This window comes from Erpetoichthys calabaricus, chromosome 4 (assembly GCF_900747795.2).
Source record: "Erpetoichthys calabaricus chromosome 4, fErpCal1.3, whole genome shotgun sequence".
NCBI classification, from domain to species: domain Eukaryota; kingdom Metazoa; phylum Chordata; class Cladistia; order Polypteriformes; family Polypteridae; genus Erpetoichthys; species Erpetoichthys calabaricus.
In genome coordinates this window covers 46759994-46785411 of record NC_041397.2, presented here as the reverse complement: position 1 = coordinate 46785411, position 25418 = coordinate 46759994, and the positions used below count along the sequence as shown (strand labels likewise).

General features: G+C 37.2%; 1 protein-coding gene across 1 annotated transcript in view; it reads left to right on the top strand.

Annotated features, from left to right (window-relative positions):
* The window catches only part of ddx10 (DEAD (Asp-Glu-Ala-Asp) box polypeptide 10), a 459716-nt gene that overhangs the window by 265293 nt on the left and 169005 nt on the right, over nucleotides 1-25418 (top strand). The window contains 1 exon segment of the mRNA XM_028799405.2: nucleotides 14614-14778. Coding sequence (XP_028655238.2) covers nucleotides 14614-14778 — 165 coding nt within the window.

Genomic DNA, 25418 nt, shown 5'->3' with positions numbered 1-25418 from the left:
TAGGTTTTCTATGGGGTTAAGGTCAGGCGAGTTTGCTGGCCAATCAAGAACAGGGATACCATGGTCCTTAAACCAGGTACTGGTAGCTTTGGCACTGTGTGCAGGTGGCAGATCCTGTTGGAAAATGAAATCTGCATCTCCATAATGTTTGTCAGCAGCAGGAAGCATGAAGTGCTCTAAAACTTCCTGGTAGACGGCTGCGTTGACCTTGGACCTCAGAAAACACAATGGACCAACACCAGCAGATGACATGGCACCCCAAACCATCACTGACTGTGGAAACTTTACACTGGACCTCATGCAACGTGGATTTTGTGCCTCTCCTCTCTTCCTCCAGACTCTGGGACCTTGATTTCCAAAGGAAATGCAAAATTTACTTTCATCAGAGAACATAACTTTGGCCCACTCAGCAGCAGTCCAAAGGCAAGACGCTTCTGACGCTGTCTCTTGTTCAAGAGTGGCTTGACACAAGGAATGTGACAGCTGAAACCCATGTCTTGCATACGTCTGTGCGTGGTGGTTCTTGAAGCACTGACTCCAGCTGCAGTCCACTCTTTGTGAATCTCCCCCACATTTTTGAATGGGTTTTGTTTCACAATCCTCTCCAGGGTGCGGTTATCCCTATTGCTTGTACACTTTTTTCTACCACATCTTGTCCTTCCCTTCGCCTCTCTATTAATGTGCTTGGACACAGAGCTCTGTGAACAGCCAGCCTCTTTAGCAATGACCTTTTGTGTCTTGCCCTCCTTGTGCAAGGTGTCAATGGTCGTCTTTTGGACAACTGTCAAGTCAGCAGTCTTCCCCATGATTGTGTAGCCTACAGAACTAGACTGAGAGACCATTTAAAGGCTTTTGCAGGTGTTTTGAGTTAATTACCTGATTAGAGTGTGGCACCAGGTGTCTTCAATATTGAACCTTTTCACAATATTCTAATTTTCCGAGATACTGAATTTGGGACTTTCATTAGTTGTCAGTTATAATCATCAAAATTAAAAGAAATAAACATTTGAAATACATCAATCTGTGTGTAATGAATGAATCTACAAGTTTTACTTTTTGAATGGAATTACTGAAATAAATCAACTTTGTCATGATATTCTAATTTTATGATCAGCACCTGTAATTGGTGCTGTACATGCTTTATTATGAATATTTAGTAAATTTTATAGTGTGGTAGAAATTTTTAAAAAATAGTTCAAACCAAATTTTGAAATCTTACAGCATTTCAGAGCAAATTATAAAATCTATAATAGTTAAAACCTAATTATAGACTTGCTGTCTTCTATTGCAGATGAATACTTTCCTTTTCAGGATCAGCTAAGTTGTTTGTTAGTAATACAGTAATCCCTAGTTTATTAAAGAACGCTCACAGAGAACACTCAAATGTCAGCCTATATATTTTATAGTAAAGGAAAATTCACATAATAGCATATCCACCAACCTAAAATGTCTTTTTAGTTTTGTAAACCTTTAATAAAAAATTTAAAAATAAAAGTAATAATGGTTTTACTGGCATTCAGAATTAATATGTTTTTAAAATTTTAAGTTTTAGCCCAGATCCCTTCTAAAAATCTTTTGCCATTTCTACAGCCAATTCCTGTGTGTTTTATAGGTTTATAGGGTCACTGTCACATGTAGAGAGTACGGTAAAATTCTCAGTTTGCCTGAAGCTAATGATCTCCAGTATAATGATAAACCCATTCACCAGATGATAGTATACCAAATACTGAAAAAATCTTAGTAGTTATTAAAATATTTAAACACAGTATTGAATTGTGCAACAGCACATCAGTGGCTGTATAGAGGTAATCTCAACATTTGACTTTTATCCCATCAGAACAGCGAATATGTGAATTACGTATTTCCAGTCTTTTACCAATTGATGGCATTTATAATGACATAACTATAATAATAATAGTACATTTTATTTATATAGTGTTTTTAATTAGGCAGTCCCAAGCTTTAACCAAGTGATGTCGTTTATAATGGCATGGTAACTATAATAATAATAATACATTTTATTTATATAGTACCTTTCACTATGATTGACAGTTCATACTAATTAGAGCATTTTGTTTTTAAAAACATGTCCTTTGTTTCAGGTAAGATTGTTATTTAACAGTCTACAAGTTCTTATCGGTACATGCACAATCCTTGGCATAACATTTTAGTTTTCTAAAACATCCCTCACAGCTGCAAGTAGATGTTCAAGTCTGAGTGTATTAAATGTACTACAGTGATGATGTGTGTTTTTGGTGACACAGTATTGTTATAGCCAGTGTTTCCATTGCTTTCTAGAAGTGTTTTTTTTTTGGTATCATGCACTTTTTATTCTTGAGAGACTTTGTTGAATACAGTAAACCCTCGTTTATCACGGTTAATCCGTTCCAGACTCTACCGCGATAAATGAATTTCCGCGAAGTAGGATTCTTTATTTATAAATCGAATATTTTCGCAGTTAGAGCATAGAAATCCTGTTTACAGCCTTCTAAATACGTTTTTAACATTATTAGAGCCCTCTAGACATGAAATAACACCCTTTAGTCAAAAGTTTAAACTGTGCTCCATGACAAGACAGAGATGACAGTTCCATCTCACAATTAAAAGAATGCAAACATATCTTCCTCTTCAAAGGAGTGTGCGTCAGGAGCAGAGAATGTCAGAGAGAGAGAGAAAAGCAAACAATCAAAAATCAATACGTGCTGTTCGGACTTTCAAGTATGCGAAGCACCGCGTGGGAAGCATATCGTATATCATTGAGGTGTTTTATTTAATACGTAATACGTGCTCTGGTTGGGTAGCTTCTCAGCCATCTGCCAATAGCATCCCTTGTATGAAATCAACTGGGCAAACCAACTGAGGAAGCATGTACCATAAATTAAAAGACCCATTGTCCGCAGAAATCCGCGAACCAGCAAAAAATCCATGATATATGTTTAGGTATGCTTACATTTAAAATTCGCGATGGAGTGAAGCCGCGAAAGTCGAAGCACGATATAGTGAGGGATCACTGTATTCCTACTTCTGCCACAGGTTAACTTGGGTAGTCCAAAAAAGTGGATAATGGAATTAACTGCCAACATATTGTACCCACAACTTTAATATGTCATGCAATTTCTGGGTGGTTAAAGGCTATAAAGGTTAAAGCTTTACTGTCTGCAGTAGAGTTTCAGGTTAGGAAAGTTTGTTTTACCAATTAATCAGCAGGATGTCATTCACAAAACCAGTATCACTTTGAAAGATGAAGTTACTTTGTATATGAAACGTTATCCTATTGGTAGACAAAAAAACAAGATACCATAAACACCCTTTATTCTGGTACATCTAAACAACCATGTATGTATTTAAAAACTGACATGTATAATGTCTATTAATTTGCTAATTTTAATTTATAAGAACCCAAATGATGATAGAAAAAAAAACCTTGATATTTTCAGTAATTCTCCAGCAATGTCTTTAAATAAAAACAAGCTATACAGCTGAGTCCAAAACTCTCCAAGTAATGCATTGTGCTACCATCATTTTGTCTTTAATAGCATTTCATAAACTGAAGTCTGAATGCTGTCATCTCTGTCAATAAATGTCCACACGTCAAGTGTCTAAGTAACAGCAGATTAATTTGCACCCAGACTTCTTATTTATTCATGAAGAAGGCATGTATTGCCAGACATTCTGCATAGCAATTTCTAGACTCAGAACCCAAAGGTGTCATTTTAATCAATCTCTTCTGCATCAATCCATTTATAGAATATTTAAACTCTGCTTGTCCAGAGAAGGGATTTTTGTAAGCCCTCTTGTGTCATCTTCTGATTGCAGACCTATACTTGACATGAATATGTTCTGCTGCATTGCAGTCAAATTTAATCAGCTGATTTGAGAGGTAAGAGATTGCAGCCTTTTTTATTTACGGTCATGAGCTGCAAACATCTTGAGGTTAGAATTTAAGAATATTTATTAAAAGTCACAAATTGAATGATCAAATATCTCACACATGTAGGACCAAACTGTCATTATCTTTTTTTTCTTCACCATGGCATTCAGCTCTTCCAAAAGCTTGGAATTTTCTTGTAGCATAACTGTGCTATAAGATACTTTGCACACCAGAAGTTCCCCCAGACTTTACATCTAGTAAGAGGACATTCTTCCAATAGGTAGATATAACTCCTTCCTTAAAACATCATACAGAGAGAGTCAGAAATTAACAGAGAAGCTACTGAAGGGTCTTTCCATTAATTAAAGGCCTAAGCAGAGTGCTTGTGCATGCTAGGTATACATTTAGCTGCTCAATGTTGCGCTGGGAACAAATTTAAATTAGTTAAAACATGTTTTAAATTAAACTGTTAAAATCTCAAATAAAAAGGTAGGACTAAGGAAAGTTGATATTCAAGTCCAGGTACTCTGAAAACTGTGTCAAGTGCCACTCTTGCATTTGAGACCTGGAACCTCAGAACTAAGAATTTCTAATAACCCATGAGAATTAAAAAAGGCATGTACCTTGTCAATAGTTAATCTATGCCTTGAAAAATGCTGATTTATATTAATGTTGTAAATATTTTCATATTACAGTTCAATATTCAGGAAATAGTCCTAATAGGCCAGCTGTTTTAGGTGCAGTCTTCTGCTTGAGCAATTATAGAATGAATTTTTTGACAGCACACAGACATTAATTACCAAAACATAGAATCAAAGCAAACAAACGAGAATAAAGTAAACTTATTTTATAAGTTGATTCAACTGCAAGTTCCAGCAGCCCATATAAATAGACCTTTGACTTCATATCTTTTTTAGAGACTTAGAAAGTGAGAAATGTTTATCATATTCTGCCTAGTAAGTAAATCTTGAAAAGATTTTTTTTTCTCAATGCAGTTTATGTATAAGTGTAGATTTTGGTGTACCTGGCCTGAAACAGATCAGATGATTCTCTTTACCTGAATATTCGTGTCAGTTTATAGACAAATTTGGCAAAAAATTGGAGTTGTGCATTCTTCTTTTAGTTTAATGAATACTCTAGTCATGATATGATTCCAGGAAGAGAAGGTAAAGCACAGAATCACAACAAAGTGTTTTTAGAACAAGATAGTCAGTTCATACCAGAGCAACATTTATTCAGTATAGTTCAGAGTGTCATTCTGTCCTCTTCTCATGTTCAAACTAAGATTTGTCTTTTGGCTCAATTTTGCCTGTCCTGCAGGATAGACTTGTAACATGCTTTCTTTGAAAATAGATAGGTATGCTGTGCTGATCAAATTCCTTTTCCCAGCATAAGTCTTTTTAAAGATATCTGCAGTAAGTTCTTACATAACAGAGAGAAGATCATTTATGGTGCTTTCCAAATGGCCCTACCTGTTTTTCTTGTTGGTGTGCTTTTTTCCATTAGTTGAGGCTGCATTTATGTAATGCTGTTAGGAAGAGGTGAACAAACTAGTATTGTGCACTGTTTGCTTCCTTCTTAAACAAACTGTTTACTGTATATAATGTGTGTATGTAAAGGAATGCAATCTTATCTCATAGTAAAATTCTATTGTAATTCTGAAAACTGTTTTGGAAAATGAAAAATCAGATATCGAAAACGTATTTTGCAATTTCAAAAATGGGAAAAACAATAATGTGATCCCCTCCCATCAGGAATCCAATTTTCTTAAATATCACTAAAACACCTATAGGAATACGCCACCCAAAAAAGGTTTTTTTTTTTAATATTATTTGCCCCATGTAGTTTACAGTGATGGCTGATTGAGAGAAAAAGTTTATAATATAGTGAAATCTAATGGCGTGTTGTACAATGGCAAACGATGTGAAAAACATCCATGGGGGGAAAAAAAAAAACGCATGGCATTCCATGTCTGTTGTCTAGTCATAGGCTTCAAAATGTGCAAAAAGCATGGATTTGTGTTTTGTTTTTGCTAAAATTTTATTAACGGATTCTTCTGGAAAAAGCAGTGTATATTGTAAACATGAAAATACACATCTTTAATACCATGCTTCTAAATTGCAGACAGGATACTTGACCAGTAAATGAGGGAGAGAGGCAGGTCTTCAGTTGAAAAGCACAGAATGTGTTTTGAACGTACAACTGGATAATGAACATGTGGATTACATGACACAAGTGGCATGAGAATTTTTCTCTTTTATCCATGGATGTTTTTCACATTGTTTGCTGTTGTGCAGCAAGGGTCACAGTTAGGTTCCATTTTATCATACGCTTTTTTCTCTTGTTCTATATGAAAACATGAGATTGAACATCTTTCTTGGCTGTCACTACAAATTATGTAATGCATCGTAAACAAAGTGCACAATAGCACAAGAATGGAGGAGACAGCTCAGGGCACATGAGCAAGAATAGCAGTACTCTTTCTACACAAGCCAACCATGTGACAACATTCAAAAACTTAAAAAAAAAAAAAAAAAAAAAAAATGTCAGAGGTATTATCAGATGAAATGAGCCTTATAGCACAATAAACTCACCAGATACCAAACCTTTGGTGATAAAAACCAAGAGCCGATTTAGCAAAAGTTGGATAAAGAGGGACAACTGTATGAAGTACAGTAATCCCTCCTCCATCGCGGGGGTTGCGTTCCAGAGCCACCCGCGAAATAAGAAAATCCGCGAAGTAGAAACCATATGTTTATATGGTTATTTTTATATATTTTAAGCCCTTATAAACTCTCCCACACTATTATAAACATTTCACGCACAGTTATACAGCATAAACCCTTTGTATTCTCTTAGATATTAGGTAAGATTCGTTGAAATTATGTACAGTTTACATACAGTAAAACCTAAATATTATTTTAAAGATATCGAGCGTCTCCGATATCAATACGTTACAGCCATTACAACAGACAGGCCACCAGCAATAAATACGTACAATACAAGAAAAATTGTATACAGTAAAATGTGTGTACAGTGACACTAAACTATGTACATGTAATAAGTACTGTACGTAAATAATTAATTATGGTTACTCACCAACAATGACACGACGACTTGTCCGATAACGATGAGTTTAATTTTACTGCACAACAAAGGATAGCGTTACAGCTCTTCTAAAGGAGCCTCTTCAGGCGACTGTTTAGCACCGCCGTTATTCTTCTTCCATCACTCTTCAATCCAAATCCCTAAAGCAGATTCCATCCAGACTACTTCCTTATCACGTCCACTTGCAACTCGTTTTGCGCCCTGATTAAAGGACACTGCGGCCGTAGATCTTATATGCTTTTCCTCCTTTTTAAATAAAAAGAATCGTGGACTCATTGATGCTGTAATTGTGTCCTGCAGCGGTGTAGCTGTTTCCTTCCTTCAACATATCCAAAACTTTTACCTTTTCTGCAATCCTGAAGCATTAGCAGTAACGTGCATTAATTCTGAATGAGTGAGATTAGACTTCCTGGTTAATGCAGCACTCCGTTGCTGAGCCAATCAGCAGCACACAGGAACTTAACCGCTTGCTCTGATTGGGTAGCTTCTCAGCCATCCGCCAATAGCGTCCCTTGTTTGAATTCAAATGGGCAAATCAACTGAGGAAACACACGTACTGTAGACCGCAGACATCCGCGAAGCAGTGAAAAATCCGCGATATATATTCACATATGCTTACATTTAAAATCCGCGATGGAGTGAAGCCGCGAAAGACGAAGCGCGATATAGCGAGGGATCACTGTATATAGCATTCTGTAATTTTTTTGCAAGTAAATGGTATTTTGTTACTTCCTGAATTTAGACTTATTTTATTACCATTATCTGTCCAAAAGTCTAAAGCTGTGGAATTCCACCCTATAACGATTAAGGTAAAGTTTAGTATTAAACCAAGTAACCAAGATGTAGGAACTTCAGCCAGAAAAAAAAATCTGTATTTTCCACTCATATGATATAATTCTCATTCAATAGAACACAAAATTGAAATAGTCAAGCTACTACCTCTAACCACATGAAGTGAAATAATTGTTCCTCCATTGTCTAAACCCACTTTTTCCATACCCTCATGTACTCCGTCTAGGCCACTAGTTAATATACCATGTGTATGTTTGGAGTGGGAGGAAACTGGGAATATCCGAAGAAAGTGCAAACTTCACTCAAAATACATTTTATATCCATGGAGCCGTGATGAAGTCACACTAAACAATATGTCACATTTATGCCCGTGAGTGAAAAGAAAAATATTCTATTTTTTGTAACTTTTTTTTAGGATCATCTTTGTGGTCTCTCTTATACCATCTTTATTGCATAACAGCAATGTAATATTTACCAGATGTGTCCTTAAGATCTTTTTAACATCCTTAATTAAATTATTTACATTTTCTGTATTCTTACCTTGTTAAAATGCATTTTTATAGTGGTTATAGAAATTGATTTTATTTGGATTATGTTGCAGCCATGAGTGAACTTGAAAGACTATGAATTTTAGGCAGCTTCAACGGGCAAGGATATGCATACTCACTAATTAACAGCATTTTTGTCGACCATTTGAATTACATTGTACAGAGTATTGATCAAAGTGCCTGGAGATGCCATTTTAAGTTTTTTGTTGGCTGGAAATGGAGGCATGTAGGAGGATAGAACCAATGAACAGAAGGCATAGTGTTGCTTTTGCCAAGAAACATCATTATTAGCAGTAAGCATCAGTTTGCGCTTAATAGCTGTTTCATAGTGGGGAAGATAATTGCAAATTGAGAAAAGTCAAACTTAACAGTGTAATTTAATTATAAACTCTTCTTTCATAGCTACTGGTGTCTGAGCTCAGTCAGCAGCAGTGCATCTAGTGCTAACTATGATAGTGCCAGGACAAGTTTTTCTAATTTGTCTATTGCTTGAGTCTCAGTGTGCAGTGTAGAAAGAGTGTCTACTGGCAAGTGGCTGCCCAGAGACACATTACTCATGTATGTCATTTCAAAGATATCTGCAAACCCTTTCAGCAATCTTTCCTAGCTATTTAAATCATTACTTGAGATTATTTGTGGAGACTAGAAATGTATGCCTTATGCCCAGTGTTGCCTGAAAAGGAACAAACTACCCAGGTATGGATAAATGGGTTAGAAAATAAATGGATGTCTTCTGAATATTGAGAATTTTGAGGTTTGCATAATGCTTTCTTAAAATTGGATTTAGTTTATGCAGCTCTTAAGAGGCTCTTGATCTCTAGTCGTGCTTTTTCTTTAAAGTCAATACATTGTGTGGGGACAGGACTGCACAGATCCCTCTTGTAAATTAGCTATTTCACTTGTTTGGTTTTTCCATCAGTTTTTAAATAACAAAAAGCAGTTGATTACAACTACATTTTTCATCTGAGGCTTAGTATTTCCTTTATGTGTCTTAACAGCAGACATCGTCATTTTGATGGCTTATTATTCACATTAGCCTTCGTTTCCTGTAATGTGAAGGGATGACTTGCGTAACCAATGAACTGACGCAAAGATTCACTTTGTAACATACAAAATGTTAGCGCCACCAGTATTTACTTTTACATGTTTAACACCTTCAAGGACCTTAGTTCATTTCCCAGTCAGTGCAGTTTGCACATTTTCCCAATCTATAGATAGATTTGGTCTGGTTATTCAATTTGTTCTCCTCATCCCAAAATGAGCATATTAATTTAATGAAACTATATTTGTCATTAAAACTGTGGTTGGTGATGTTTTGTTGAACTGGCAGCACACCTAAATCTTGATCCTTATGCTGGGGCAGTCAACCGTTTAATGCAAAGTATGTTTAGAAAACAAGTGGATTATTACCTTACTTTTAGAATTTGATGTTATAGCAAATGTAAAACTGTTTCAGATGTTTGTTTGTTCAGTCAAAATTTACTTTCATGACTGCTGTCTTAGTGGACTGCGTATGTACAATTGTGCAACTCTTGCAATTGCAGTACACTTTGTGTTTGCCTGAGAAGCTAAATAAGCTTTTATAATTCTTATTCTTAAGAGGCCACTGAGGCTGTGTTTCCCTCCAACTTATACAGTTGCTTTAGGGTTTGGACAAAATGGATTCTTAGATGTGTGATTGAGTCTCCTCTGGTTCTCATTTGAGCAATTTTCCATTGATGCACAAAACTCCATAACTGAACTTTAATATAAGCTTATAATTGAAAATGAACTGGAAAATACAAACAACATTTCTGATAAAGAAAAGATACAGTGCAAACAAAATGATAAATAGAACAAATACAGTATATCCTAGGACCTAAGGAACAAGTGATAAACCCACCTTAATTAAATGGTAAGTGTCTATGTGTCCATTTCATTGCTGTGTCTCAGTTATTCCAACAGAGGGCACATTGTAAACATTAACATCGCTTTTGTGAATCCCATACCAAATGGCACATAACAGAGGCATATGCATTGCATGATGCACTGTAAACGTTAACGCTGAGATCTTTGTTATTAGATTTCAACTGTCTTAATCACCCATTAATCCAAACAATATACATCTGTTTAAAAAACAACAGAACACACAAAGTAATTAAAAAAAATACAAAATATAAAATTAAAAGTACACATACAGTACGTACATAAGATATGTAAAGTAAACCATCTGGTGTAAGTGCCAATTGGTCAGAGAAAGCTCAGAACCTGATTTTTTTTTAAAAAAATGTAAATTCACTTGCTATTGGGACATTAAAACCAAATACAAAGGTGGTGAGAAATGAACACCAGTACTCTGGGCTGGGCCAATAAATGTAACCAACAAGCAAATCTCCTGATCTTACAGCACAAGCTTATGTGAGTAAGTAAGGCCCTCGCTTTAATGCCATTTCTCTCTGATCATGATGCAGACGCTGGAGAATGTGTATCACAGTGCCACATGTACAAATATGGCCAAAAGTTTTCTTTTTTGCTGCACTTTTTTTGTTTCAATTAACTGTGTCTCCTAATGTTTTCAAAATCAATATGAAAGATGCAGTAAAAGATGCTATTAAAAGGGTAACCATTATGTTTTGTTAAGTAATTGGGAAATGCTGAAATTCATGTTAATTTAAAGAAAACTAAGAACACAGGCATGTGTTTATTTTTCTTGTTGACTCACTGCTGGAAAATATGCTAAGCTGACACGATACCACCTGCCATTTACTGTATTACTTTATTATTTGTTATTTGACTGATACTTTTATCCAAGGCAGCTTTGAACATTTGAGATGGAATTGATTTTGTGTCTGTTTTGTTTTTCCAATTGGAGCACCAGTACATGATGTGACTTGCTCATGGTCACACAGTGTCAGTAGTTGGATTTGAAGTCCAAAGCCCTAACCACTATGCTACTCATTTATTATTGTATTGTGTTAATAAAGGAAAGAAGAATTGAATTCATTGTATTATTTTTCATAACAAATAACACTATTCAAACAGTTTAAAAAGCATCATGTATATAAGTCAAAATTCTATATAGATTATGATTTTATTTATAATCACATAGTCTGAATCGTAATTCCATTGAATTGTAAGGTGCCTATTCTTTATCTACATCTTTATGCAATATGTTTGTGTGAAAATATTTTTCATATAAGTTAAAGTGTCAGTTGTAGCTGATATGGATTAAACTCTCTGTTTAAAGCATCTTTCTCATCAACTACCAGTATACGGTGAACTTTAATAATCTTTGTTTAATGTATGGAAAATGTCAAGTGTATTGAGCCCTTTTGAAAATATAAGACACCTTGATAGTAAAAGCCTGATTAATCATTTGAGCTGAAGGAATTTTTCTTTGGCTCAACTGGCTAATTGAGGACTTGTTTGTGTCCTGGGAGGCCAGTAGGGATAAACCAAAGAGATCTCTTTCTAATGTGTTCTATTGACAAAACTGACTTCTTAAAAGACTGAATATAAAGATGCTTTGAAATAAACCCTATTGCAGTGGCAGACACAGACTGGAAAGTAAAGGTGAAACTCTTTCTTTAAATAAAATAGCAAGTAATCTATATAGGGACAGCATTTATTATAGCATCAAAAGTTATGTTATTCATAAAATGATAATCATTTTCAACATTTTACCTAACTCTTATTCCATACATCCATTTGCTGAACCTGTTTAATCCAAATGTCATGTGGAGATGGAGTCATTCCAGGTAGTGTCAGACTAATGGCAGGAATTAACACAGTGCCAATCTCCTTGTTCACACCCACACTCTCTTATAGTAGGCTAGTGGTGCTTTCACTGACCACATACACATATTATTTCAGATGTTATTTGCATGTTGTCATTGAAATTCTCTTTTTGAAAAAAATTTTTATTGAGATTTTGTATAACTTTGTAATTAAAGACAAATGGCCCAGTGAAAACAATGGAATGTAATGTAAGTTTACATATTTTTTAAAAGCATAAAGTAAATGAGGATAAGTCGTGGCAATAGACAAATAGAACTTTATTTGTCTCCAGGAGGAAATTTGACAATCTAGTTATGTTCAACCAAATCAATACAGAAGAATGCATTATTTAATATGGGTTAAGTTAGTAGGGAAGGAATCTAAAGAGAAAATGAATGTAGTTTGCTTAAGTTTAGCATATTTAAAGGCATAACGTTTTATTTAATCAAATAGCACACATCTATAACAGTGTAAAATGGTGATTGTGAGTGATTTCACTTTCCCTGAAACTTTCTGGAAAAATCATCATTGGAAAGACTGAGGAGGTAACAGGCATGATGATTATGGAAGACTTATGCCAGCCACGAACTAAAAATGAAAACCATCAGTTAGTATTAATCTTATGTTAGAACCTTCACAGAGCACATCATCACAAGGCATTTTGCATTAAAATTAGTCTACAGTTCAAAGTAACAAACTGAGTATTATTCAAAGCATTTTCATACCGGGTATTGGCTATCACATTGTTTTGTTTATCAAATAATTAAATGCCTAAATTGTGTGCTATTACGTCTGTTGGCATTTTTTTTTTTTTTATGAATACTATTACCTTTTGATCTTCAAGCATAATATAACAGCATTCCATGTGAAAAATGAACAGAAATGTACAAAGTTGTCAAATACGTTCTTCATGACGCAGAGCTATACCCTATTATTTCTACATCTTTTTTTGGTTTCTTAAAAAATGTCTTTCTTTGAAAAGTTTTGTACATATTGCCCGATGAACTGCATGGCGTTACAATGGTTAGAGCTGCCACCTCTCAGGTGAAGGGAATTGGTTTTAAATCCCAGCCTCATCACTGTGTAGTCTCACTGTTCCAAACTTATTATACATACGTCTGGAGACGTCCATTAACAAATGTTGTTTAAAAGTCGGTGGGGGTAACAATTAGATGCTTCATTGAGTGTCACATTTCTAAACCAATCTGATGCCTCATGAACATGGCACTCAAAGCAGGGGCAGTGATATTGAGCTGCAAAGAGCAATGGTACTGTTGTTAATCTGGTCCAACAGAGAGGAGGAGGCGATTGGGAGCATGCACTTGTTACCACACCTACCACACGGCAAACCAGAGAGCAAGCTTTCAATTATGAGGAACTGTCTGCAGTTGAAAAGTCGCCTATAAAGACCTTTATTAAATATATACGTTTGTTACGTGTGCAGAAAGCACATTGCACTTGTTAAAAATAAACATAACCTACTGAATGGAAAAAACCTTTCTGTAACATAAGATGGCATTCATAGACTTCATTAGACTAGCAGTGAAAGTGAACGATAAGTTGTTTTGTGTGTACTCTCTTTTGTTCAGTTACGATGATAGTGTAGGAGTCGCTATATGATTAAAAGAATTGACACTCAAGTTTGTGAAAACATCAATTGCAGGATATGCTTGCAAAGTAAACGATGTGTCATACCCCATCAAAAGGAGCTGAAAATGACTGCCATTAAGAGTGTTGGTAATGAAGAGATACAGGAGATGATGATATCAAAACACCCAAATTAGTAAATGTGCCTAACAACAGCAGTGGATGTATGAAGGCTACACATCATCTACCTTCTGACTGCACATTTAAATGAACAACTAAAATCAGTTAAACACGCCATGCGAGGATATAGTCGCAGCAATTTAATCCTGGGTATATACATAGACCGCAATTCTTATCTGAACTCTGTTTGGTGTTGTTATGCCATATAGTGATTCAGTAGTCAAAATGACAGAAAGATACTGTAGCAGACAGAAGTACTTCTCAAGCACAAGTACCTGCAGTGGTCTACGTGAGTTGATATCTGTCTATTCTATTGTTGTACTCGTCACAATGTACAAATTAATCATTAAAGACAGTTACCTTGTGCTATTATGATCCTGAAGGGATAACAGCAATTTTAACTTTTTATTTTCTGTCAGCTTCAAGTGTTTTGTTCATTTTCTTTCACTCTCTTCCTGAAACTCAGGCAGTTTACAGTGCATGGAGTGGAGAAATTAGGGATGGGTGTTGTAGGAAGTAGCCTTTGCAGCAGTGGATTTTGCCGCTATTTACTACAAACTTTAGAATGAACTGTCTCCAGATGTGTATTCTTGTTTTAGTATCACTTGCTTATTTATTTATCATTTTGCATGTGATGGACTTGCTGAAAAAGTACTTTTGTAAAGCTGTGTAAAAAATTGTAAGTTGCTTCTTGTCCCTAAATGACATTAATTTTATCCTCACATGAAGAAAACTGTTTCCTCATTTGAGTCTTTTTTTTCCTCATTATAGATGGTACAGCAATGGCCCCCAACTCAAAAATCAGTTGTAAAAGATGATGATGATGATGATGATGCCACCCCTGGTATAAATATGGAAAAAGCAAGGGAGAGGTTGATTGAGGAGGACAAGTTTGATAAAGAGGAATACAGAAGAAAAGTCAAAGAAAAGCATCGGGTAAGGAGGAATTGATTCTTGATGAGTTTTGGAATTATATTATACAAACAGAACTCTGTAATATGTTTGCAAATCACTTAAATTTTAAAATGTATGAGTTCTCTGCTTAGCATTTTAAAATTCTAATTTATACTCCTTTGTGACTAGCTACCATTTTACACTATTACTGTCTATTTCATATATACTGTAAGAATGCAGTATCAGTTAGTAATGCAGTGTGTGCCCACAGAAAGGGCAGAATACCTACTTGCCTTGACTGTTGTCCTTGCTTGTTGGGTCCCCACTATGCATGGCTTGGGACATAGGAAAGCTTCCCTATTCTTATGAGAGGAAATATGCCAGTGCATCGTTCTGCTGCTAATTTAGCTAAGTTGAGCATTGGGGCACATATCAACAGAGGTATTGTAGACACAGGTTGCTTCTTTAATTTGTATTCATATCAACAAGTGACCATTCACCTTTAAAGCAGCATGATTAAACTCGTTTTTTAAGCTTTACAAGTGCGCATAGGTTTGGAAAGGAAAATCAGTATGCTGCTGGTTTTGTATGGATTCTAAAACTGCAGAGCACTCTTGACCATTAAAATTCCAGCAGACAGCAGTTCCCATCAATCAGACTAAATCACTGGGCCAATTTAACAAGTGATGGAACAATTTTTATCCCTGAAATTATGAAGAATGAATATGTTAAAAATTAATAATGAGGTAAGTTCGTAATGTCTTCTCTTTCCACCTTTCTTTTTCTTCATTGTCCTATGGCAAGCCCTAAACTAGTATATTAATATTTGAAAGAGTTGTTCTTTTGATGTATAGCATATAGTAGTCACAGTCACTGCAACTGAGTTAAAAAGCAATTCATTGAGTATATTAGATAACATATAGACCAAAAATTAAGAAACAATTAATATATGCAGTGTTTCTTTAAAAACATGATGGGTAGTTGTCTTAAGTTTTAAAGCACTTTCTGTAGTCCTTGATAATTTAGTTTGATTTGGTGTCACTCAGCATTTAAAGAAATAATGGAAATTAGGATATTTTTCATTTGTACTTTTTAACTGTTATCAGTCTGGAGATATTTGTGCAGATCTTATTCACCTTTTCAAAGTTCATATGCACAAAGTAAAAGAGGCCAATGTCTTTCACGATTTTGTTTCTGAGAGGGACGATTTTCAAATTGGTTTTAAAGTTAACTGGAGTCAAAGTACACAGATTTAAGAGCCGAATGTACTTTATATTACCAACCTTAGTAGTTGTAATCTTTGATGCAGTGTATTGATTTAACTGTAGAGTAGTAAACGATTTTGAATAACATGACAGTAAAGTGTCATGGTTATCAATTCTGTTTAGTACAAATCACTTTGCTAGCTTTTCTGTAGACAGCATGTTAAAAAACACTATTTTTTTTTTGCATTTCTTCCCTAAAATAGTAAAAAATAAGTCTTAAGATTGTGTAGAAATGTGACAAGTAATGTCTGGAAATTTACTCAAAATGCCAGGAAAAAAAAAGTCAAGTGACTTTGGATTATTTTGCTGCTAATATTAATCAAATGCGAGACCAGGAAGTTTCTATGTAAATGGTCCACTATGAACTTCATAGAGAGGAATACTACAGTCATGAAGTGGGGCATTTATCCCATATTGCATCTAGTGAAAGGAAGAAGAATTTAGATTGTTACAAAAAAGACAATTTTTCAGGTAAGGTGGTATGAAACATTCATGCATTAGACTGCCAAGCAAATGACTCTGTATACCTAATAAGTCTACTGAAACAAATACTCCTGTAGTACAATGTTTTAGCGATTCTCTGATGGTGTGGGGAGCATTTTCATGGCCTGATTTGGGTCCACTAATTTTCTTAGAAGGCAAAATACGTGCTACTAAATGCAAACACCCCTGACAGATGTTGTTAGTTAATGCAGATTTACAGGATGTGTGGTTGTGGTGTAGCGGGTCCACAGCTCAAGTTAACATGGCCATTTTTTAAATAAATAATCGCTGCACTTGCGGCTTAGCGAGGGGGTATGGTGTGTGTGGCGGATCGGTTCCAAGAGAATTCGTGATGCGGGCGAACTTCGCTTAAGTGCACAGGTTAGGAGTCGTCCGCATCCGTAATTGTTCTCAGGAGCTGCTAATTGCCACAGCTGATCCACGTCCCCTTGATAAATAGAAGCATGAGGCGGCTAGTGAGAGGGGAAAAAAGAAGAAGAAAGGAAAGGAGGTTGCAGAAGAGGGAGGCAGGAAGCAGGGATAGAATAGCCGGTGCGAGCGAGTTCAGGCTCACAGGCAGCTGGACAGTGAGCCCTAGCGGGGTGTTTGGCCGACACCTACGGCAGTTGATAGTGGTCGCTCCCGCTGAGCATTGTGAGGAGCGGGAGTGACCGAAGTAGGATGGCTTGCCATGGAAGACAGCGGGAGTCGGGAGGCTTGGAAGGTGGATTCCCCATCGTGAGCGTCCTGGCCATTGGGGGAGCCCAAGTCTCAGTCTGGAGAGAACTGAACCGAAGCCAGGGTTCGGGAATCCTCCAGATCAGAAGGTAGAGAGAAGGTCCGCTGCAGATAGGGTGGCTCCCTTTATTTAATGACTTTTCTTAAAGCACTGCACTATTTATTTGGACACTTTGTTTTTGTTTGCTGTTTTAATAAAAGCACTTTACACTTTTGCACCATCCTCTTGCTTTGTTGTGCCTCACTGCCTAGCTCATCAGTGACATTAGATAGATAGATAGATACTTTATTAATCCCATGGGGAAATTCACATACTGCAGCAGCAGCATACTGATAAAAAAAAATATTAAAGAGTGATAACAATGCAGGTATAACAGACAGTAACTTTGTATAATGTTAATGTTTACTCCCCCGGGTGGAATTGAAGAGTCGCATAGTGTGGGGGAGGAACAATCTCCTCAGTCTGTCAGTGGAGAAGGACATTGACAGCAGTCTGTTGCTGAAGCTGGCTCCTCTGTCTGGAGATGATACTGTTTAGTTGATGCAGTGGATTCTCCATTATTGACAGGAGCCTGCTCATTGCCCGTCGCTCTGCCACGGATGTCAAACTGTCCAGCTCCATGCCAACAATAGAGTCTGCCTTCCTCACCAGTTTGTCCAGGCGTGAGTCGTCCTTCTTCTTAATGCTGCCTCCCCAGCACACCACCAGATGTTGAAGGACGCCAGCCTTTTAAGGAAGTATAGTCGGCTCTGTCCTTTCTTACACAGAGCATCAGTATTGGCAGTCCATTCTAATTTATCATCCAGCTGCACTCCCAGGTATTTATAGGTCTGCACCCTCTGCACACAGTCACCTCTGATGATCACGGGGTCCATGAGGGGTCTAGGCCTCAGGTGTAGGTGGTTTGAGTCGCACCATTTAACAAAGTCCTTGATTAGGTCCCTATACTCCTCCTCCTGCCCACTCCTGATGCAGCCCACGATAGCAGTGTCGTCAGCGAACTTTTTCACGTGGCAGGACTCCAAGTTGTATTGGAAGTCTGATGTATATTAGGCTGAACAGGACCGGAGCAAGTAAAGTCCCCTGTGGCGCTCCTGTGTTTCTGACCACAATGTCAGACGTGCAGTTCCCGAGACACACATACTGAGGTCTGTCTTTAAGATAGTCCACGATCCATGCCACCAGGTGTGAATCTACTCTCATCTCTGTCAGCTTGTCCCTAAGGAGCAGAGGTTGGATTGTGTTGAAGGCACTAGAGAAGTCTAGAAACATAATTCTTACAGCACTACTGCCTCTGTCCAAGTGGGAGAGGGATCGATGTAGCATATAGATGATGGCATCCTCCGCTCCCACCTTCTCCTGGTATGCGAAATGCAGAGGGGCGAGGGCGTGTTGAACATGTGGCCTCAGGTGGTGAAGCAGCAGCCTCTCCATGGTCTTCATCACATGTGACGTCAGAGCAAAAAGGCCGAAAGTCATTCAGCTCACTAGGATGTGAAACCTTTGGGACTGGGGTGATGCAAGATGTTTTCCAAAGCCTCGGGACTCTCCCTTGTTCCAGACTCAGGTTGAAGATGCGCTGTAGAGGACCCCCCAGCTCCGTTGCACAGACCTTCAGTAGTCATGGCGATACTCCATCTGGACCCGCTGCTTTGCTGGCACGAAGTCTCCTCAGCTCTCTGCTCACCTGCGCTGTTGTAATTGTGGGTGGGGGGAAACTGTCTCCTATGCTGGTATCAGCAGAATGATGGATGGAGGGTGCAGTACTCCAAGGTGAGAGTGGGTTAGAGTGGTCAAACCTGTTAAAAAAAGTTGTTCATTTGGTTTGCTCTCTTCACGTCTCTCTTGATGGTGGCACCCCGCTTCGAGCTGCAGCCAGTGATGATCTTCATCCCATCCCACACTTCCTTCATGCTGTTATTCTGCAACTTCTGCTCCAGCTTTCTCCTGTACTGCTCCTTTGCCGCCCTGAGCTGGACTCAGAGTTCCTTCTGCACGCGCTTGAGCTCATGGTGATCACCGCCTTTAAAAGCCCTTTTCTTGTGGTTCAAAAGGCCCTTGATGTCACTTGTAATCCATGGCTTGTTGTTAGCATAGCAGCGTACAGTTCTTACTGGAACTACAATGTCCATACAGAAGTTGATGCAGTCGGTAGTGCAGTCAACAACCTCCTCAATGTTCTCACTATGTGATCCCTGCAGGATATCCCAGTCTGTAGTTCCAAAGCGTTCTCTCAGAGCCTTCTTTGCCTCTGGGGACCACTTCCTGAATGAGCGTGTGGTTGTAGGTAGGACCCTCACTCTTGGTTTGTAGTGAGGCTGAAGCAGAACCAGTTATGATCTGCTTTCCCAAGCGCAGGCAGCGGGGTGGTGCTGTATGCGTCTTTAACGTTTGCATACAGTAAGTCAATAGCCTTATTTCCCCGGGTGTTACAGTCCACATACTGGGAGAAGGCAGGCAATGTTTTGTCCAGTGTCACATGGTTAAAATCTCCAGCGATTAGCACAAGCGCCTCAGGGTGCTGCGTTTGTAACTTAGCAACAGCAGAATGGATGATGTCACTCGCTGTCTCCACGTCCGCCCAAGGAGGGGATGTAAACAATAACAACAATAACGTGTCCAAACTCTCTGCGCAAGTAATAGGGACGCAGACTTACGGCCAACAGTTCAATGTCCCTGCACCAAGTGGAGATTTTGACGTCAACATGTCCAGAGTTACACCACCGTGTATTGACATAGAGAGCTAGACCTCCACCTTTGTGCTTCCCGCATGTACTTGCATCTCTGTCCGCTCTAACTGTGTTAAACCCGGGTAGCTCCACATTAGCATCTGGGATGGTGGTAGTTAGCCACGTTTTGCAAAAGCACAACAAACTGCATTCTCTGTAGGTTCTGACATTTTTCACCAGCGCAGCCAGTTCGTCGATCTTATTTGATATTGAGTTCACATTTCCCATGATCACAGAAGGCACCGAAGGCTTAAAACGCCACTTTCTAGCAAGCCGCTTCATTTTTAGCTTAGTGCCGGCTCTGTTGCCACGATACCGCCTTCTTACCTCGTCGGGTAAATAGGGAACCACACCGGCACTGGCATTTGTTCTCAGCACTCGAAGTTGAGTACTTGAAAAGACGAGTCTCGGCGTGTAAAAATCCATGCCCACGTTGTAAAAGTAACTGTGTCCAGAGAACGAATCCACATAAAGTAAAGTGATAGGAGTGATCAATAAAGAAGAGAAAAATAAAAGTAGAAAAATAAAGTCGTACACGGAGCTGCTGAAAAGGCTGTCACTCTCGGCGGCGCCCGAGTCATTTTAAAACCTAAACACTGTAAGAATGCAACAAACTAGCACTGGATGGAACGTTGAGGGTGTTAAAAACATCAACAGAATGACACCATATGTGTTCAAGTACATTTGAGTTTAATGCGAAAGCACCTATTGTTATAGTCATGTCTGTCAGCCTGAAACAACTTAACTCCCAGTAGATCATTTTGATTTAAATCTAGTATTCTTATTCTTCAAGAAAATTGGTTAGAAAAATTCAGTTTTAAAAGAGCATGCTGTATATATTTTTTAAATAAATCAGCATAAAATTGTCTGTCATAAAACAGAGAAATATTATGTTCAACCGCTATTTCTGATTAATTTCCTGTTTCCAATTTACCTTGATTGCAATGTGTATATTTTGTTGTATTTACACTTTCATTTACTGCAAACCATTTTTAACTTCTTAAAAATCCAGCAGACCAGATCAAAAAGTTAGAACCTTAATTAGTCATGAACCCTACACAACCAACAGCTAACAATAGCACAACAACTGAATTTTTACATCATATCATATTGGAAAATGGTATTAAAAAACGTATTTTGCATACAGTGGTGGCTCTGAGGGTAGGGATCTGCACTGGCAATGGGAAGGTTGCTGGTTCGAATCCTGTAAATGCCAATAGGGACTCTGCTGTATTGGACGCTTGAGCAAGGCCCTTAACCTGCAATTGCTGAGTGCTTTGAGTAGTGAGAAAAGCGCTATATAAATGCAAAGAATTATTATTATTATTATTGCATCATTATTAAGTATAATTTCCATTATCACTATTACTGTTGAAGATTGCTTATTGTCAAAAAAAATTAATCAACCAAAATTTGATATCTTTGTCACTGATGAAGTAAATAAACATAAAATTAACACTAGAATTACCAGAGCCAACGAAAAAACGTGTAAATTCGGCCCACCTTAAATCCCTTTGCACCTCTCCGTCAGCGTCTTTTGTCTTCTAAATGTGTTGATAATTGTAAGGAGAAATAATTTGATGTGTGTTTTGTGTCTACAACAATCTATGTAAACACATCGTTAAAACAGAAATGTTTTTCATGTTTTAGTAATAAATAACAAAATGTAGACATGAACTGTATAAGTTGTGAAGCCTGAAGTCCAAATATCAAATAAACACTTTCACAAAAGGTGCAAGTACAATACGACAGCGTCTGTAGTGCTGTGATTAGAACTGCCAATTTATAATCTGGAGGTCGTGAGTTTGAAACCAGCTCCCCAGCAAATTTACCATTTTGAGTAGTGAGCTGCTCTTATTGTTAATATTATACAATAAAAACATACATTTCATTTGTGTCTGTAACAGCCAGTGTAAATTTATAGCACTTGTAAAAGTTATCATTTTTTTTTCCAGTTTTCTCTCAGTCACGATCACGATACAATACCCACCTACCGCCCCAGATCTGACACGGTTACACAATGTACTACATAAGTCATAAAATGAGTTATTCCAAATATCATATATACCTATGTCTCTTTTTTTATGTCATTGCGGCTTTGACATCATGGACCATAAGGTGCATACTAATTCAGCATGAGCAGGAACACTCAATAAAACTGAATAAAAAAAAAAAATTCAAGTGACGGTGAGATACGAAGAAGGCAGATTCACCAGCATTTGTGTGTCAGCTTTTATCCCTCCAGATCAGACAATTTCCAGTTCCATTGTCTCAAAACACCACTCACATCTACAGTTATTCCCAGTTTCAGATAAAAAGTAACTACGTCAGATCTGGGGTGGGGGATGGGTGTTGTATCGTGATTGTGACTGAGAGAATAAAAGTGCTGTTACAGAAACAAATCAATAAGAGCAGCTCACTACTCAAAACGGTAAATTTGCCCGGAAAGCTGGTTTCGAACTCACAACCTCCGTATTATAAGTCGGCAGTTCTAACCACAGCACCACAGTAGCTGTCGTAATGTACTTGCACCTTTTGTGAAAGTATTTGATATTTGGCCATCAGCCTTCACACATTATACAGTACATGTCTAGATTTTCTTATTTATTACTAAAACATGAATAACGTTTCTGTTTTAACAATTTGTTTACATAGATTGTTGTAGACACAAAACACACATCAAATTATTTCCCCTTACAATTCTGGGTAGCTCACTCCCAGATAATCAATCAAGGGAGGAACTGGGAGAACTTCTTGCCAGTTCTGAGGCGGTGCGGGGATGGTATAGCAGGCTGTTTGGGCTTATCGACACATTTAGAAGATAAAAGATGCTGATGGAGAGGTGCAAAGGGATTTAAGGTGGGCTGGATTTTCATTGGCTCTGGTAATTCTAGTGTTAAAAATTTTACTATGTTCAAAACAGAATGCACCTGACTGTCACACCAAGCATACATTTTTTTAGCTTGTTTCAGTTACAGAAATGATTGTGAGAGACTATATATCCATTATTGGAAATTTCTTTGGTTTCTGTGGGTCTTGGTGATTATTTTTTTAGCAACATACCATTGTCTACTAGTATTGATAAATTAACTTTTCCATACCTCCTTTAGCATGTAAGGATTCTCTCTGCTTGTACAGTCTCTCGTTTCAGTTAAAAAAATTAAAAAAATAAATATCATTGTATGTGATTATTTATGATGTAGAGAATCTGAGCATAAACACCAACATAGCCATGTTATTTATGAAAATGTATACTTGTAAGTCATATTTTCAGAAGTTCAAGTCTGAAGGGAATCATTAATCAAATTTGAAACCTACAGCAGTTTTGATAGTAATGTGGAAATTGCATCAGTAAGCTCATAAGTGGCAAGCATTATATTTGAATTCCTACAGTGACAGTACCTTCAGACTAGTTTTATAGCCTAAGAATGTGATGGTATTTTGTAAACAGGCAACCCCATTCTGCATAAAAAGAAATATTCTGAGGGAGATGAAAGGAGATGCATTAACCCTACCAAGTTGTAGCATTTGTGCTTTGTGATAACCAGTGGTGTGTAAATGGGAGAGTACAGCTGATGTCACTTGTAGTGCTTTCAGAATGTCCTTGAGTGCCCATGGCAAGGAGTTCTTCTATTGCCCTTGCTGTAAATGAACTGCTTCTGAAAGCTTGGCATTGTGGGTCTGTGGATGGCCACAGGCAGTTACCACAGTGCAAATGGGATGGATCACTGTGTGATTCCAAGACTAAACACAAGTGATCACAGGCCCTTTGATTTGGGGGCTTGGTTGAGTATGTCATTTGCTGGGGATTGATTAATCAAATATTGCAGTAGATGAATCTCTACTCAAGTTTGCCACTAAACTGATTGTCTTAGTGATGGTTTTGGTTATTTTCAAGAATAACATTTAGATTCTTTCCTGTCATAGAGATGTTTCCTATTTTGAATCCTAAAATAATGGAGAGGAAGTGGTTAAGAAAACATTATGGAAAACACAGAAGGGTTAAGTGTTCTGAACATAGCAGTGTTGAGTGATAAGATAATCCAAGTGCAGTGATCTCATTGATAAAACTGAATGAAATGGCATATAAGGTATACACTAGTGGAAACACTACAGGGTCTTGAGAGATTTTCATGGGTGGTCTTTGTGAAACGGTACCTCTTCATGACAATTTATAAGATCTGCCTCAGATGTAGCACGTGAACAAAGTAGACAATATGATGCACAGTAACTTTTTTTAACTTCTTGTCTCTTTAGCAGTTCGTTAAGGATGTCCTGTCTTTCTGTTTAACTTGTAATAACTCATACTACACTTTTTACCATTTATCTTATTTTTCCATTGAGCTTTACAAAATATGTTGTCTGAATATCTACTTTTCTGTCTCAAGAAAAAATATATCTTTTTGGACAACTAATGGCTTTATTTTTCAATGTTCATGATCATTTTGAGATTATGTAGTAGTATATGAAGAGGGTTTCCTTTTTCAAATCTAAGCCCTTCAGGGTATGTATTCTTGTTTATTTCTTATAGGTCAAATACTCCCTTTGCTTCTTCATTTGCCAGTTTTTGTTGAAAATTGTATTTGTCTTTATGGAGTTTATGCTGTAAAGGTTCTCAATTTCATTTGAATTCATGAGCTATCCTTATCAGCCACCGTTAGAAAAAGGCAAAAAAATCAATTATTATATTGCATTAGCCCATTAATCATGAAGGTTTTACATGACTGCTACAAATCACAAATGGTGATTATGCTAAATTATACCAAAGGTTTTTATTTCTCTCAGTGCCAGTCTGTTATCCCTGGAATGTTAACCAGACAAAGGCTTTCACTTTTATGCCAACTGTAGAAAATCTGATTGTGCTGCTAAATCAATGCAGTTAACATCTTATTAAAAAGAGTTACAGCTTGAATTAAATGTTGTTTCACTTGTGGGCCTCTGCAGTCTATAAATAACAAATACAGTTAATTAAATATTTGCAATAAGATTTATGAGTTAGCGAAAAGGAAAAATAATACAAAATTGAAAAGTTTTTTCACAGGCATCCGTATTTTTCTTATTTAACTAGCCTTTTTCTGCTACACAGATCAAAATTTTATCAAAATACCATCTGTTCTGTTTTGTGATCATTTTAAAGAGCCTACAAAAGTGGTTTTTCTTTTTGGTCAAATGTTTCTTCCTTTATCTCTGCTATTGATAATGTTTTGTGTAGGTTAAGTGCAGACTTAAATCATTTTCTACATATCATAATGGGAAAGTCATTGGTATATGTGAGTATGGAATGACACTTCTATGTTGTTTCCATGATCCAAGCAGGGAGCCTTTGTTTACTTGATTAGTGATTCAGTTTGCATTTCATTAGGCTGGGAAATGAAAGCTTTTTTCCCCTCTTTCATATCATTTTAATATATGAGAACAGTGTGGTAAAAGCACAACAGAATAGGAACATATTATTTTCTAAATGAT